We start from the raw sequence: 16,833 nt of genomic DNA, 5'->3' as shown, positions 1-16,833 counted from the left end.
ATATCACCAAGAACAGTTTGTGTGGATGTACAGAATCTTGCACTTTCTCATTCCAATGCAGAATGAACAATACCTATTTAGATACAACCTTATCTATAGTATCTTCATCTCTGGAAGGTTTATAGTATGTACATTTAATCACAAATATCATACCAAATATATTTTAACCAGTCTAACCTTGCTGTTGGTGTTGCTTTTTTCTGTGCTTTTGCAATGTTTGCTGCTATTAACATTTAAGTTATTCCAACATCTACTTTCAATACTTTCTCTTACGTAGCCAATACTTATGTAGCCAAAAAGAATTACCTTTAATAGCTAGTTAGAGTGTAGCCTACCATTTAATTAATTATTGATATTACACCTTTCCAGCAGTTAATGATGATGGGAAATTGTTTTTTTAACTAAATAAAAATAAAATACACATCCAGCCAGTTGTGAACCCTAAGTAGGGTTCACTTAGCATCACATGTGGATGAGGGTGTGCATCAAAATACACAACTGCATATGTCTTGGCTACATGTGCAACTTGCTGGAACAGGAAGGAAGGACGGACATGTATTCTTCCTCCAACAAGCCCAAGACAATTGGGCTGATATAATTTTAGTCTCACAACCATCCTCTGAGGTCAGTTAGGCAGAAAGAAGCAGCATTGTGGCAGAGCCGTTATTTGGACCCAGAATCACCCCATTCCAAACCTAACTATGACACCACACAGATTTTTCTATGTATTACCAAAACTCCAAAATCTACATACAAAATAAAACAATGGAATAACACCGAAATAAAACAATAGAATCACATCCAGCTAATAGCTTATTAACTTGTGTGATGGTCGTGAATTCAGGACAGAAACGACAGCTGGTGAAGGCTGCCACTGCCCAGCTGTTGGTGGGATCTAAGCATAGAGAACATGAGCCAGGATGATACTTCTCTGACTGGCCCAACTGCCCACAATAAGGACATGTGTGGGCTGTGAGTGTGCATGTCCTCTCACCTCCCAGTGTGCCAGGGAATTTCCCCCTAATCGCGTGGGTTCCCCCCCCACACATCTGAACCATTATTCTGGATGCAATACAAACACTAGTTCAAACCAGGGGGAGGACATGCATGTTCATGGCATGCCCATGTCCGTATTGCAAGTGGTTGGGACAGTCGGAGAGGTATCATCTGAACCGAGCTGATATGATGTATGTTATGCAGTTTCCTTCCTATTCTGAGGAAACTGCACTAGCTAACCATGAGCTTCCAAGTCCAATGGAAAGTGTTGGTTATAATATCTAATGTGCTATATGGTCTACTCCCCTATGAACCTCCATGTTCTCTCCAGTTATCAGGAGATGTTCTACTCCATGTCCCTTCTCTGTATAAGCAAACACAGCCACAATGTAAAAGAAAGCAGGGGGCAACTCATTGGTCAAAAGCCTGAATAATAAGGGTGGTCTTCCATTTCCTCTTAAAGGCTGGGAGCCATGCAGATGTCAGCCACAAATGGATTCTGCAGCCTGGGAACAATCACTGAGAAAACCCCATCCCACATGCTAGAGTGGTTAGTGTTGGACTAGGACCGGGGAGACCTGAGTTCAAATCTCTGTTCAGCCATGAAACCCACTGGGTGACTCTAGGCCAGTCACTTCTCTCTCAGCCTAGTCTACCTCACAGGGGTGTTGCGAGGATAAACATAACCATGTACACTGCTCTGGGCTACTCAGAAGAAAAGCGGGATATAAATTAACTAACTAACTAACGGACAAACAAATAGATAGATAGAGCCTCAGCAGATATTGGCAAACGGAGCACAGCCTTCCCAGACAATCTAGTCAGGTGGGTGGAGTCAGATGGGAGCAGGCAGTCCCGAAATATCCGGGTCCCAAGCTGTTTAGGGCTTTAAAGGTAATAACCAACACCTTGAATTGTACAATACCCAGAAACAGATTGGCAACCAATGCAATGCCTTCAGGATCCAAGTAATATGTGCACTGCAAGCCACCCAATAGCAATCTAGCAGCTGCATTCTGCACCACCTGTAGTTTCTAAATACATTCCAAGGGCAGTCCTATGTAGAATGCATTGCAGTAGTCTAAACATGACATGACTAAGGCTCAGAGGAGGAGAGCTGGTCTTGTGGTAGCAAGCATGACTTGTCCCCTTAGCTAAGCAGGGTCCACCCTGATTGCATATGAATGGGAGACAACATGTGAGCACTGGAAGATATTCCCCTTAGGGGATGGAGCTGCTCTGGGGAAGAGCATCTAGGTTCCAAGTTCCCTCCCTGGCATTTCCAAGATAGGGCTGAGAGAGATTCCTGCCTGCAACCTTGAATTATGGAAATCCCCCTTACCTTCTGTAGCCAGCACTCTTAAGGCCAAACTACATATTATGTTAATGGTGTTTGGGTCTTTCCAATTGTGAAAGATTAAATAGGAGCCACAGAAGGGGAATCAAGACTGGGATCGTGGCGCATAAGGAGGGAGTATTTAACGCAACTCTTTCCCCTTGTGCGACAGTCCTGACAAAAATGGCACCCTCTGATGCTGCTATTAAAGGAAGTTTCCATTAGTGTCTAAGAAATCCCTCTAGGGCTTAAAAAAAATAAATAAATCCACACTTTGAACTGAGCCCAGAAACAGAAATTTGAAATGGAATTACATAAAGGCCACTTTACATCAGCACAAGGCGTTTGTATGAAGTGGCTCCAAGTGGTTACAGCAGTTTCCACTGAAACCCTCCCTTGGAGCAGGCTGCGATGGTGTAGCAAAAATAAGCCTGTGTCTATTGCATGGAGGTTGCTGCATCTATTCAGGCAGCCAGTCACACAGTTGTCTTCATGAGTGAACAGGCCCTCATTTTAAAATAAATGAAATCAAGCAAACCAGAGAAACAGAAAAGGAATGCATTTCAGAATAGAGGATTTTAGTTCCTGTATTTGCTGCTTGCATGAACAAAGCTCATCTGCATTAGAACAAAGGATGTGAAGAAGTGTGGACACGACAGCAGGATTCTACGACTAGTTTCAGTTATTAAAAATGCTGCAGCCTGTCTCCTGCTAAATGTCAAGAGATGGGAGCATGTGTACAGTGGCACAGTCACCATTGAACTGGGGGGGGGGGACTGCAAATGCCTGGGGCCACAGGTCTCTGGGGGCTGCCTGCCACATCCTCCTGCTTCCCCTTGTGCTGGGTGCTTGGGCCCAGCACCAGCTTCTCTGCTGGCCCCTCTCTGAGTCCCTGAGCTGCTGTGAAGCTACTGTCCTGATCCCATTGAGAACAGGTGGCCCCTTTAAGGCAGGCCTGTTCTCACAGATATGGGCAGTGCAGTCGTGCCAGCTCTCTGACATCATCAGGCACCATGTCCTGTGCAGTTGGGGCTGAGCGAGGTGCTGCCCAGCAAAGGCAGGTTGGTGGCAGTAAATAGGCAGGCAGGTGGTTTGCAAAGGGCCACAGAGGTAGATGGACTGACCCTCACAGCATGAATTCTGTTCCTTTCCTGTTCCTCACATTCTCCCACATCATATCAACGACTTTCTCTCATCCACAGAGGCCTCGTCACTTCTTTTTCCTCCTTCGCTGTTCTTTTTCTGTTCCCCCCCACCCCGCTTGCCTCTGCAACAAAGATTGATCTAATCAAGCCAATGCCTAGTTTTCCTTTAGGTTGCCACAACACCCCACATGGCATACAGGAGGGTAACAGCTGCAGCTTCCAGTAATGGAGAAAAATAACCTGTTAAATTTCTGTCATATTTATGCCACTTTTAAAGACACACAAATCTGGTCAGCAGCGCAAAGGGGTGGCGGCCAGGGGAGGGAGAGACAGTGGCAGCTCTTTCAAGTTTCATAAGGACGTGCACAAAGCTAAGGCCGGCCCCAACCAGGAAAATAAAAGCCACCCCACTGTGGCAAATTCTGAGGACACACTCCTGCTCCTAAATGTGCCTACTTATCTTCTTTGCCACATGCACAGATTTCTCAGCCCTCACACCCTTCCAAGCCACTTCTCCCTATTCCTTTAGCAACAAACTCAGCAACCAAGTCACACTCCTGGCCTAACAATGCTCTCCACCTATTTCTTAGAGCACTTTACAACCACTGTCAGTCATTAGGTCCCAAACCGGAAACCACCTGAGACAAACCGGCAGAGAGGTAGCCAGAAAGTTAACCAGAGCCTATTTGAGATCTCACATCGGCCTCCTTTTCGGACCCAAGGTATTCTGGGAGTTGTAGTCTGTCCCCTTTACTGAGGTTACCCTGCCCCATAGTGGTGAGTAGTGATACTAGGAAGAAACGGGAGGGAAGCAAAAGAGATTGGAGTAGCGTTTGCCACATATGGGTTGCTAAGGGGCAAAATACAGGAAAAGTTGCTCGTTTTGAAGCTACGGCTCCAGCTTTGAATGCCATTCTTGAGAAAGGAGGACGCAAGAGGAGGGAGACTGATTTTTTAGGAAGAAAATGGGTTGCTGGTTGACCATGCAACCCTGGAATATGAAACCAGCAGCTCCTCCACCTCAGATGTGCCCCAAGACTATTATATGCGTACATGATTTGAATCATGTACAAAACACCCTTTAAGTACTCTTCAGTATTTATCATTAGAGATGTGCTCCACGTTCCTCTAACGATGGTGTGTTTATTTCTACTGTGGTGGAGGCGGCCTGGATTTTAAATGTTGCTAGTCTTGAGCATACTGAACTTGTAGGGTATTTTAAAAGCAAAGCAAGATCATGCTCACCTCTCAGGCAATCATTATGGCTTTCCTGTGCCTTGGGAAATAGAGTGGGTTAACAAGATATAGTCCCAGAGCCCATGCTGAAATACTTACGTCACAAGGTGCAAAAAACTTGCTTATATAGACATCTAACAAAAACGGTGTCATCTCTAAAACTGCTTTTAGAGATGCAGTTTTATGAGCAAATCCTGGGGTGTTTAGGAGCTAGCAGCGTCCCCAAACTCTATTTTGGGGCCAATAATTACATCATCAAGTACATGAATGAGCAAGCATCCACAGATGTTCTTCCACAAGAACATTTGTGTACTAGCACATCCAAGCGTACATGTGTACACACGAACATGTCTACTGCGTACTGAACATGTGTACTGTCCGCCCCCAGGCTCTGCAACTAATCCTACTCAATGAGCCGTCGGCGTTTGTTCTTCCCGAATACAGTGGTGTGATCCGGTTCGTACGTGGCGTGAGTGTGGAAGCCACTTTCTTGTCAGTGTTCGCTTCGTGATTATTACACGGATCATGGAACAAAACGCTAGTAATGATAGTAGATCCTGTCATTCGGAATACGGGTTTCTAAGTTGCTTTTTAAATTACCATCTCAGCTCCCTGAGCCGCTTCTCCTAACACTAGGGGGCGTCGGTCGACCTCTCTCCCTAGCCAGATCCGCTCAGCTCCTCCTCCTGTTTCTTCGGCTGCAAGAGTTGCGGCTTCGCTTTATCCGGGGCCTGGCCGCGGCTCTGCATCGCGCACATTTTCCTCCTGTAAAGAGGTTGCCGCCTCGGTTCCTCTCCTCCTCATGGCTGCCCTCCGGCTGCTTGGGCCAGCTGTGGGCTGGAGACTCGCATCTGTACTAGCCAGGCCCATTCACCCGAACGAGTAAGTAATATCAAGGCAAATAGGAGCTGCGCCCACTGGGGCGACCTTGGATCCAGACAGTAGGGGGGCGGGGGCGGAGAGACAACGAGGGGGAGACAACGAGGGGGATCTGGGCGTATCCTCTGTTTGGGGCTGCTTTCCTCACCCTCTTTGCCCCAGATCAAGGCCTCTGCAGACAGAAGTCCAGTCGGTGAAGTCTAACCTATCACTGGGCAAATCCGTCCTGACCAAGTCCCATTGAAATTAATGGGACTTAAGTTAGCCATGACTAACTCGTTGTCTCATTTATTTCAGTGGTGTTTAGTCATGACCGACTCGTCTGGGTGTTGCCCATTGCATCTTCATGTTGGAAAAACTGTATGTGCTGAATTTCTGCCTAGCTAGATTCCTGCTGGAACTGGAAGGAAAAGGTAGCAAAGCCTTACATCTCTTGCCAAGGCATGAGAGAGATTACTAGTTTTGTTTGGTTTGGTCATATCTGGAAGCTCAGATGCCTTGGCGATAGAATAATCAGTTTTAGGCTAGGGTTGCATGTTGGGAATCTGCCTTAAAATATGAGATGGAATAATAATGAAGTGTCCCTGAGAATATACAGAGTGCATTTCTGACACCACTAGTAATGGCAGTCAGTTTTCACACAACAAATTAGGATGCTGTGTATAGCGTCCAGCCAGGCCCCTTTAAGAAAATCTACTTCCCATGATCTACACTGTGGGTGGGAGCATTGTTTAGTCCCAAAGGATCATATTTGGAAAGAAGAAAGCTGCAGTTTTAAAGGTAGGTTTGGAGAACTTTTGTCTAACCACTTCTAACTTGGCAAAGAGGCACCTTTTAATGTGGTGATGTTCTTTATTTAGCAGGGGGAGAATAACTGGCCCTATCCACCCCCAGCACAGGACCTCCAGTGACTGTTGCTGGTGTCTATCTGATGTTTCTTTTTAGATTGTGAGCCCTTTGGGGACAGGGATCCATCTTATTTATTTATTATTTCTGTGTGTAAACTGCCCTGAGCCATTTTTGGAAGGGCGGTATAGAAATTGAATAAATAATAATAATAATAATAAAATAATAATAATTGTACATAGAGTTGTTAAAATCCCCTCCGGCATTCTGAATTCCTGTTTCTGGGAGCCATAACAATAGGAGCCCAAGAATCAAAATATGGCTATTGGTGTGCATCAAGGTTGAGTTCTTCCTGGTTTTTAGTCTGGGACTTGGCCTGGAATTTGTGAAGTAATAATTGTCTCTAAACATTGTATTTATGTATTTATTACATTTATATCCCATCCTTCCTCCAAGGCTCTCATGGAGGCAGCATATGTGACTGTTCCCACTCCCCTTTTCTCCTCACAAGAACCTGGTGAAGTAGATTACCCAGAGAGTGAGCGACCGGCCCAAGAGCACCTAGTGTGAACTTCTTGACTGGGTGGATTTGAACCCAGGTCTCCTCAGTCCGAGTCCACCATGCTAAAGTTACCATGCTGGGACACATGACATGTGCCTCTCCCTTAACACTTAGGTTGTCCACACATCTTGGTTTAGGCTGCAAGTTTTTGGACCAACAGGTATAGTTTCCAGTCAGACTTGAACTTGGCCATCTTTTGTTTTTATATATGGACTGACGGTTTTAGCTCTCTGGTTGTGTGTATACAATATAAACTCTATTCAGTATGCCTGAACAAGGTATTTGGTAGTAAGACTGTAACTCTGATACTCCCTCTCCCTCTCCCTCTCCCTCCCCACCCCACACACAGGTTCCTCTTTAAAGAGAGGGATGTACTTTAGCTTCCAGTGTTCTGTTGACATCTTTCCCCTACAGGGTAACTCTAAAGGCTGCACGCTGAAAGTTGTGTCAAACAGATTGTTACATGGCCGTTAACATGTCTTCCTCCATAGTTGTGCTCAGGGTATCTAAAGGCTGAGGTCCTGTTTTCTCCCTTTTTAAATAAGCTGTCTTCGCTATATTCCCAATGGCAGGCAGCTGCAGCGGGGTTACCGCCTCACTCCTTCGGATGATGAGCTCTACCAGAGGACAACAATCCAGCGCTTGGAGAGAGAATCCCAAGACATCATGTTTCTTGAAGGTTACACCAGCAGAGGTTTCACCATCAGCGGGAACATCATAGTGGGGCCCTGTGCTGTCTTGCCACGAGCCATCCTGCAGTGGAATGTAAGTGTGTGGAGCTTCCAGCTCTTGAGTCCTCTTTTGTGTGCAGGAAGGATCCTCAGAATGAGGCTGGTATCACATTTTGTCTCAAGCTTAAAAACATGGGAAGAGTCCCTCTGGGTTAGGCCAAAGGTCCTTCTGGTCAAGCATCCTGCTTCTGACAGTGGATCCCTCTGAGAAACCCACATACAGGGCATGAAGGCAACAGCCTGCCTGTGCTTTTGCTCTGCCCCCCATCAACTGCTGTTTAGAGGTATGCTGCTCCTGACCATGGATGTTCCATATAACTAATAGCCAGTGGTGGACCTCTCCTCCATGAATGTATGTAATCACCTTATAAAGCCGCTAAGCTGGTGGCTATCACAATACCCGATGTCACCAAATTCTATAAATGAAATATATGATTGTAAAGAAATATTTTCCCTTGTCTGCCCTGAATCAGAAATTGAATCATTCCATTTCAGTGAATGATTCTAGCACTATTTAGAAGTTACTTTGTATGTGCATATTTTTGTGTGAATTACAGTGCATGCCTTCATTTTCAAAGTGAACCTCCCTTAAATGCAGGCTACAGATAGGAAGTGTACTAGTGTGAATAACTACATGCACGCAAATCTAGACAGGCATACAGGCAAAACTGTACATGCTGAATTTCTGCCTAGCCAGATTCTTGCTGGAATTGGAACAGGGGCGTACCAAGGTTGGAGCCGGCCCAAAGACGAGATTTTAAAATGGGCCACTCGCTGCCTTCCTCTCCTTTTCCTGGCCCCATGTCTTTGCTGCAGAAGAATATTAAGGACACGTGTAATATAGTGTAGCAGATTAACAGAGGACAGGAGACTATAGTTACACAGGGTAAACAACAGCAGAACTAAATAATACAACAGTATAAGCTTTGTGACATACAAGGGGGCAATTCATGCTTGCTACCACAAGACCAGCTCTCCCCCCGCCCCCCCCCCCCCCCCGCTTCTCTGGGTTCCAAAGGAAGCTTCTGTTCCGAGCTTAACAATTTTTGTCAGGGCTGGCTGTAGCATGGTGGGTTTTTTGTTTTGTCTTTTATATTGTCCATTTGGAAAAGGCAGGTGAAGGGATATCCAGGCAAACCAGTTTAAAATTAGCAAACAATCTGGGATGCTAGGCTAGCTCCACTCTTCTCCAACCCTCAAGTATTGTGAGCCATTCTGGGAGCAATGAACATTTTGTTGAGAACTTCTTTGGTTGAAAAACAATATTTTCAACAACCACTACCTACCAACCAATAGGTGGGGTGGGGGGACACAAAGTTGGGTATAGAAAATCAATTTCAGTTGGGTATAGAAAATCTCTCTCTCTCCTCTCCCCCCTGCTCCCCATTGTGGGAAGCAGGTGGTGGAAAACAGATCACACAGATAGGATTGTTTGTTTGACTTTCCTTTCCACTTGAACAGCTAGCCCCCAGGTAACCTCTGTACTTAGTTCAGCAACTTGTTGCCGAGTGGGGGAGGAGCTCAAGACGAGGAGGACCAATCAGAGACAGCTGCTGCTGGGAAAGACAGGGCTACTTTAAACCTTTCTTTTCTCTGCTGCTGCTGCAGCCGCTCTCTTCCTGACTGACAAAAGAGAAATCGAGAGTCACAGAGAACCTGCTTGGGGGGACTGCAGCTCAGCTAGGGGGAAAGAGAAACTTTTGAGGTGGCAAGACCAGGCTACAGGACTGGAGAAAGGGCAAGGACTGGCCTTGCGCGGGGGGGGGGGGGCTCAGAGGCTGTGGGACAGGAGACATTTGTCTCCCTTTGTCTTATTAACAGTACGCGCCTGAACTGAGGAGGAAAGGTAGCAAAGTCTACATCTCTTGCCAAGGCATGAGAGAGATTACTAGTCACACAGATTGAATATAACTTGTGAACTGACTCCTGGTATTATGAGAGAGAAATTTTCCTATATCGACTTTGTCCACACTATGCACAATATTATGAAACTCTTAGAGGACCAGTTTGGATGATAGTCTGACTGGCTCTGCCCACCACAAGCTCAGGAATGTGAGTGTGCACCTTCTTCAGCAAGGCTTTTTCCTTTATATTCTTGATAATTTACTGCTTCGAATTCTTTTCTCCAATTTTTCCGGAACAGGTATTGGGCTAACTAGCCTGTAATTTCTTAGAGCCCATGCCCACCCATTCACTGCAATTCCCTTTTTGAAAATAGCTGCTGCTTTGGCTACTCTCCAATCCTCGGATAACTTCTCCACTCACTACATTTTTAATTTAATAATAATAATAATAATAATAATAATAATAATAATAATAATAATAATAATATATTCGGTTTATCTACCACCCTTCCAAAAATGGCTCATGGCAGTTTACACAGAGAAATAATAAATAAGTAAAATGGATTCCTGTCCCCAAAGGGCTCACAATCTAAAAAGAAACATAAGACAGACACCAGCAACAGTCACTGGAGGTACTGTGTGTGCTGGGGGTGAATAGGGCCAGTTACTCTCCCCTGTTAAATAAAAGAGACTCGCCACGTTAAAAGGTGCCTCTTTGCCAAGTTAGCAGGGGTTAGAGGACTAGAACAAGTTTCTCGTTAAGATATATTGGTACATGACTCATCAGGACTTTTTTCACTCATCTGGTATCGTCTGGAGCCAGTGTGGTGTAGTGATTAGAGTGCTGGACTAGGACCGGGGAGACCAGAGTTCAAATCCCCATTCAGCCATGATACTAGCTGGGTGACTCTGGGCCAGTCACTTCTCTCTCTCAGCCTAACCTACTTCACAGGGTTGTTGTGAGGAGAAACTCAAGTATGTAGTACACCGCTCTGGGCTCCTTGGAGGAAGAGCGGGATATAAATGTAAAAAATAAATAATAAAATTTTCACTCGTCACAGACTAGTAGACTAGTGGATTTCTGCAGCTCTCCTTATGTACATTGTCTTGGTTACCCTTGCAATGATCTTGTTGTAACTAATGTAGGTCAATAGTTATCACTGTATTGTGGATGAGAGAGGGAGAGCTGAAGCCAAGAAGTGGTGTTTTGACTAAGACCACCTACTCCCAGCAGAGGTGAAATGTGAACCAGAGTCTTCCTTGTTCACAGCTCAGTCTCTTAGCTACTATGGATTGGCCTGCAGTTGACTGATGAATGGCTGGAGAGGCATCTATTGGAGCTGTGTTAGAAACTGGGTATCCTGCCTTTGGGCAAAGGATGGGACTTCTACAACCCTCCTTATGATGGGCCCTCTCTCATCGGCATCCTTCTCCTTCCTTTCCAGGTTGGCACATACAAGGACATTACTGTGGAGAGCCTTGCCCTGTTCCGCCTGCTGGAGCCCAGAATAGGTATATGTGCAGATCTCTGAGCAGGTGGGTGTGTGGGAGGGAAGGAACCTTTCTCTCCAGCATATGCTGGGAGGAGGGATTGTAAATATCTGACCAGTCATCTAGATCAGGGATTCTCCGTATTGGGTCCCCAGATGTTATTGGACTTCAGCTCCCATAATCCCTAACCAAAGCCAGTGGGGCTGGGGATTATGGGAGTTGAAGTCCAATAACATCTCGGGACCCAACACTGAGAATCCCTGATCTAGATCCTGCAGTTGCCTAAAGATGCGTTTCTCCCACTTACTCCTTGCTCTTCCTCCAAAGAGCTCAAAGAGGGTTTTTGTTTGAGTCCCAGGCAACTTACATGGGCAGTATTGCTTAGCTTTCAGACCAGGGTTACTTTGGAGGAGCTGTAGCTCAGTGGTATAGAGAGCATCTTATTTACATGCAGAAGATCCAGGTTCAATCCCTGGCATTATCAGGTAAGGCTGGGAAAGATATTTGTCTGAAACCTGGCAATCTACTGCTACTGATAGCGCTGCCTAGATGGACCAAGTGTCCGATTCACGATAAGGCAACTTCATATTTCCACATTTGCAACTTCACCTGCTTTGCCTTGGAGCGAGCAGAGACTTCTGTGCTTGGCAGTGAATATATAAGGTGATGTCATCACATTGTGCAGTTAGCTCCGCAGCAGGTGCGAGATGGAAGATCTCAGTCTAGAAATGCAGGGGCTGATTTGATTCTAGGTTCACAGTGTGGAAATGAAAACAGACTCTTCTAGTATAAGGTGCATTTCTGCCCCAGAGGTAATCCAAATAAATATATGCAAAGTGGAAGCAATTCTCTTAATCTGATTTGCACATGTTTACGGAAGCGACCTTGGTGCATATTTTGGATTTTCAAAGGGCAGAATATGCACAGAGCTGGTTGTGACCCATTATTGCTGTTATAATGGATGAGCAAGAGATCTTGCCCTTCTCAAGGGCTTTCTTGTGAGTGAAGCATTGCTGGGTGGTGGGGGCTTTGTTCTCATGGCCAGTCTCTAACCCACCTTGCTAGCTTCTGAAATTGCACCATCCCTGCTGGATCATTCCCAAGGCCTATCTAGTCCTGCATCCTGTTTCATACAGTGGCCCACCAGATGCTGCTGGAAGCCTACAGGCAGGAATTGTGGGCATGCGCTCCTTCCTGCTGTTACTACCCTACTACCCTAAGCAGTTGATAGACCTCTCCTCCATGAAGTTATCCAAACCCCTCTTAAAGCCATCCAGGTTGTTGACTGTCACCACATCTTGTGGCAGAGAATTCCACAAGTTGATTATGCATTGTGTGAAAAACTACTTCCGTTGGTTGGTCCTAGATTTCCTGGCAATCAATTTCATGGGATGACCCCTGGTTCTAGTGTTATGTCAGAGGGAGAAGAATTTCTCTCTATCCACTTTCTCCACACCATGCATGATCTTATAGACCTCTATCATGTCTCCCCGCAGTCATCTTTTTTCTAAACTAAATAGCCCCAGGTGTTGTAGTCTTGCCTTGTAAGGAAGGTGCTCTAGGCCCCTGATCATCTTGGTTGCCCTCTTCTTCACCTTTTCCAGTTCTACAATATCCTACTTTAGATGTGGTGACTAGAACTGTATTATCAAATCTTGGTTCACAGTCTAGAAACTCATTTTAAAAATTACTAATAAAAGTTATAAATGTTAGGGTGTTGAATGCTATCAATAGCTAGGGGTCAAACTGTCTGCAGGTCTGGGATCAGTTCCAGTTCAGGTTCCTTGGTCATTTCTAACCATCTGGTTCACTTCCAGTTCAGAAAGTAATTTTAAATAGTGGCTTGATAACCTGGTTCAGACACTCTGAAACAGTTTAGATACATTTCATGCAGAATAATATCTTGCTTGCCATGTAACTCCGCAAAATGAATACGGCAGTAACTGTTTAGCTTGAGTTAAAATGTGAATTGGCAGACATGACTGCCCTGTTGCTGGAATGCTCCATGTTGACTTGGTAAGTAACCCCAAAGCTGTTGAGAAGCAGCAGTTGCAGAAGCAGCTTTACCTTGGGGTATCCCATTGTTGCGAATGGGAAAATCTTGTGGAATCTGGTTTCTCAACAGCCTTGGGGCTACTTACCAGTCTGCAGCAGCCCAGATGTGGAGCCTTCCGTCAATTGGCAGGGCCATCATGACCATCCGTTTCTCCTCTTGAAGGGCGTGCGGGACTGAAGCATGCTGGGTAGGGAGACTGAACTGGAGTGATGTATTCTAATGGCCGTCTCTGGCTTCATCTGTTGGCTGCCCCAGAAATCCTGGTGCTGGGAACAGGAACCAGGGTGGAGAGGCTAGATCCTGCGGTCTTGAAGATCATGCGACAATGTGGGATTGCTGTGGAAGTCCAGGATACGGTAAGAAACCTGGCAGGGAGCAAGGGTAGCAATTTGAACAGAAGATACTCCACTCCCTCTGGTCTATAACTGGGTTCCTTAGGAGTTTCTCAGGATCATTTGAAGCTTCTTGTATATAGACTCTTTGGAGCTAGATGGGACATGTAACATGGAATCTTACTGTTGCACCCAGTGTCTGCTTCAATATGCAAAATGTTGAGGTTTCAGCTTAATGTTGTTGCTCTCAATGTTTATATACTGTTTTTCCACAACAGCAAGGGTCTTAAAGCAGTTCATAGTGCAAATAAAATGAAAAGATGGTTTTCTGTCCCAAAGGGGCTTGCAACCTAAAAAGAGACAGCCACTGGAGAGACACTCTGCTCCTCCCCTGCTAAATATCAGAGGGCCACCCCTTTGACATGTGCTGCTTTGTTCAGGTAGCAGGGATTGTGGAAAAAAAGGGCAAAGACACGTTGTTGATATCTGTGGACAGCTTGGAAACTAGGATGCTTGTGGAGTTTACTATCTTTGGGGCAACTCCACGAGTCCTTTGCTTGGCCACACTGGGCTTTCTGGCTGTGAAGCAAGCTATGGCAGCACCTGCACCACAGGCAGCAAGACCAGCCACCCCCTATCTGCGACTGTCGCCAATGCTCCCTGGTTCCTCACCACCCCGCTGCCCTCCTTTTCTGTTCATCCCTGCCTCCCTTGCTCATCTTCCAGCTGCCTTAATTTCTGGGCATGCTGCAGTTTAGACTTGCAGTTCAGCAGTGGAAGGGGCAAAGAGTGAGCTCCCAGTGTGGCGGGGTGGACTCTGCAAACAGAGGCCACCACTCTGTGTTCTTAAGTGCCATCCTCGCCTCCGCCACTGAACTGCAGCTTAAAACCCTGGCATGTTAAGGGCAAGCAGGAGATGGGGAAGGGTAGCATGGGCAAGCAGGGTGGGGCTGGCCGTGGCCCCTGCTGCTGACATCAGAGGGTGTGGCCGGTGGCTTCTTGGCATCACTTCATAGGAACATAGGAAGCTGCCATATACTGAGTCAGACCATTGGTCTATCTAGCTCAGTATTGTCTTCACAGACTGGCAGCGGCTTCTCCAAGGTTGCAGGCAGGAATCTCTCTCGGCCCTATCTTGTAGAAGCCAGAGAGGGAACTTGAAACCTTCAGCTCTTCCCAGAGCGGCTCCATCCCCTGAGGGGAATATCTTGCAGTGCTCACACATCAAGTCTCCCATTCAGATGCAACCAGGGCAGACCCTGCTTAACTAAGGGGACAAGTCATGCTTGCTACCACAAGACCTGCTCTCCACTTCAAGGGGTGGAAGCCCTCAAGCTGGCCCTGTTGTGAGGGATCTCTGGTTTGCTTTGCTGAACTAAGACTGTATGGGTGTGTATTGTTGCCTTGACCAGGCTCGGACTGGCCCACAGGGCATATTCCCAGTGCACCCCACCCGCAGAGCACCCCTGTGCCTCGCCACACTCAGCAGCAGTGAATACTCCCACCCTTAAGCACCCATTCTGCTCAAAACCCTGCGCCCTCCCCACATACATTCCACCGCCCTCTCAGTGCCCCCAGTCTGGCCCTGGCCTTGACAGTGTGAATAACAAGCTGCTCACGTCATACCAGCTTGGTGCACATGCAGACATAGTTGTTAAAAGTTTGTATATTGGATTAAGAGTCCTCTAGGCATTCTTGTTAATACACCTGCTGACTGACCACCCTGAGTGGCGCAGTGGGGAAATGCTTGACTAACAAGCAGAAGGTTGCCAGTTTGAATCCCCGCTGGTACTGTATTGGGCAGCAGTGATATAGGAAGAGGCTGAAAGGCATCATCGCATACTGCATGGGAGGAGGCAATGGTAAACCCCTCCTGTATGCTACCAAAAGAAAACGACAGGGCTCTGTGGGCGCCAGGAATCAAAATCAACTTGATGGAACACTTTACCTGTAACTTTTAAAACTGGTGATTCTCTTTATTGAGCAGGAGGAGAGCAAGTGGCCCTATCCAACCCCAGAACAGAGGCATCCCTCCAGTAGCTGTTGCTGGGATCCATCTTGTGTTTCTTTTTTAGATGGTGAGCCCTTTGGGGACAGGGAGCCATCTTTATTTATGTGTGTGTAAACTGCTTTGGGAACTCTTGTTGAAAAGCAGTATATAAATATTTGTATACACTCACAGTAGGCTGAGGTGGGGGAGTGGACTGACCCCTCCCCAACTCCCAAGTGGGTATTCACATTCTGTAATGTTCCCCTGTAACAGAAAACCGGCGTTGCAAGGAGAAGGCTGAGCTGGTTCTATTTTCTGGGTCTGGATCTGAATAAGTTGCACCAGGACTGCTCAGAGGTAGCCCCTTGCAGTGCACATCCAGTGTGGAGGAGCTCTTTTACGGGACGCTGAGCCACCCTGGTGGCAGCTGGAATGGCACTTTTAAAAGATGCTTGCCAGTGGCACTGCCACACTTGCAGGCTGCCTCAAGCAGCAGTGTTCTGCCTGGCACCCTGTGTGCCGCCATTGCAAGAGGGGTAGTTCATCCAAGCACTTTGCCCAAGATGGGAGGAGTTACCCCTCCTGCTGCTCCCGACATACAATTCCCGCTGCGCCTTGCATGCTGTTCCAACCACTGCCAGGGCAGAACAGGACTTGGCTTCCCATAAAGCTCACACTCTCACTCACTCACTCACTCACTCACACACACACACACACACACACACCCACCCCCCGGTGGTACTGTGTGGAGAGGGCTGTGCTGTGAGTGGCACCAGTGCACTGGGCAGTTTATTTGGATTTGGAGCAACAGAAGCACAGACCTATTGTTCTCCTTGTTGGGACTTGCCTCTTTTTGAATGCTCCTCCATTAAGTGGGGGTGGTGGGGGCTTACCCTGCCTGTAACTGAAAGGGGTATGGTCCATTCTGCTGCATGTGTAGACCAGGCTTCTGATTTGCTTACTCCCTACTTCGGCCATTTCTCTCCTGACTCCCGACTCTTCCCTCCTTGTCTTTCACAGCCCAACGCCTGCGCAACCTTCAATTTCTTGACCAGTGAGCGGCGTGTGACGGCTGCTGGCCTCATTCCACCTCCTACTGTAAGAGAGCAGATGGATGCTGCCGTTGGCTGAGCCTCTTCCGAGGGCAAGACCAGGGGCAGGAAGAGTGCCGGGCCGGGCAGAGAAAGGGACTGGTCACAGTGGCGATTCCTTCCATGTTCTTAGCTGCTGCTGCAGCTGCTCCTGACGGGGAAGAAGCACAGGCCAAAGAATGGCGGCACGTTTCTCCAGTCTGCCAATCTTTTGTGAAATGTATATGCCTAGGACTGGAGCGCTGACTAGCACAGAATGCAGAAGCTGCTGAATATATCTGAAATAGCCAAGCCTGGA

At 46.8% G+C, this 16,833-nt stretch overlaps 1 protein-coding gene across 1 annotated transcript; it reads left to right on the top strand.

Moving 5' to 3' along the window:
* The first annotated feature begins 5,371 nt into the window (after positions 1-5,371).
* Positions 5,372-16,833, top strand: NDUFAF3 (NADH:ubiquinone oxidoreductase complex assembly factor 3). Its single transcript, XM_053290749.1, has 5 exons — positions 5,372-5,595; positions 7,573-7,765; positions 11,021-11,087; positions 13,378-13,478; positions 16,465-16,833. The coding sequence occupies exons 1-5, from the start codon at positions 5,516-5,518 to the stop codon at positions 16,573-16,575; spliced, it is 552 nt and encodes a 183-aa protein (XP_053146724.1). The 5' UTR covers positions 5,372-5,515; the 3' UTR covers positions 16,576-16,833.

Source organism: Hemicordylus capensis, chromosome 2 (genome assembly GCF_027244095.1).
Source record: "Hemicordylus capensis ecotype Gifberg chromosome 2, rHemCap1.1.pri, whole genome shotgun sequence".
NCBI classification, from domain to species: domain Eukaryota; kingdom Metazoa; phylum Chordata; class Lepidosauria; order Squamata; family Cordylidae; genus Hemicordylus; species Hemicordylus capensis.
The sequence above is the reverse complement of the archived record's forward strand: the minus strand, read 5'-3'. Positions and strand labels throughout refer to the sequence as shown.

What these genes read in the sequence shown, in the direction of transcription:
- NDUFAF3 (XM_053290749.1), top strand. Translation starts at nt 5,516, where the DNA reads ATGGCTGCCCTCCGGCTGCTTGGGCCAGCTGTGGGCTGGAGACTCGCA. An exon ending in AGGCCCATTCACCCGAACGA is followed by an intron (nt 5,596 to 7,572) that starts GTAAGTAATATC and finishes TCCCAATGGCAG; the next exon opens with GCAGCTGCAGCGGGGTTACC. An exon ending in GAGCCATCCTGCAGTGGAAT is followed by an intron (nt 7,766 to 11,020) that starts GTAAGTGTGTGG and finishes CTTCCTTTCCAG; the next exon opens with GTTGGCACATACAAGGACAT.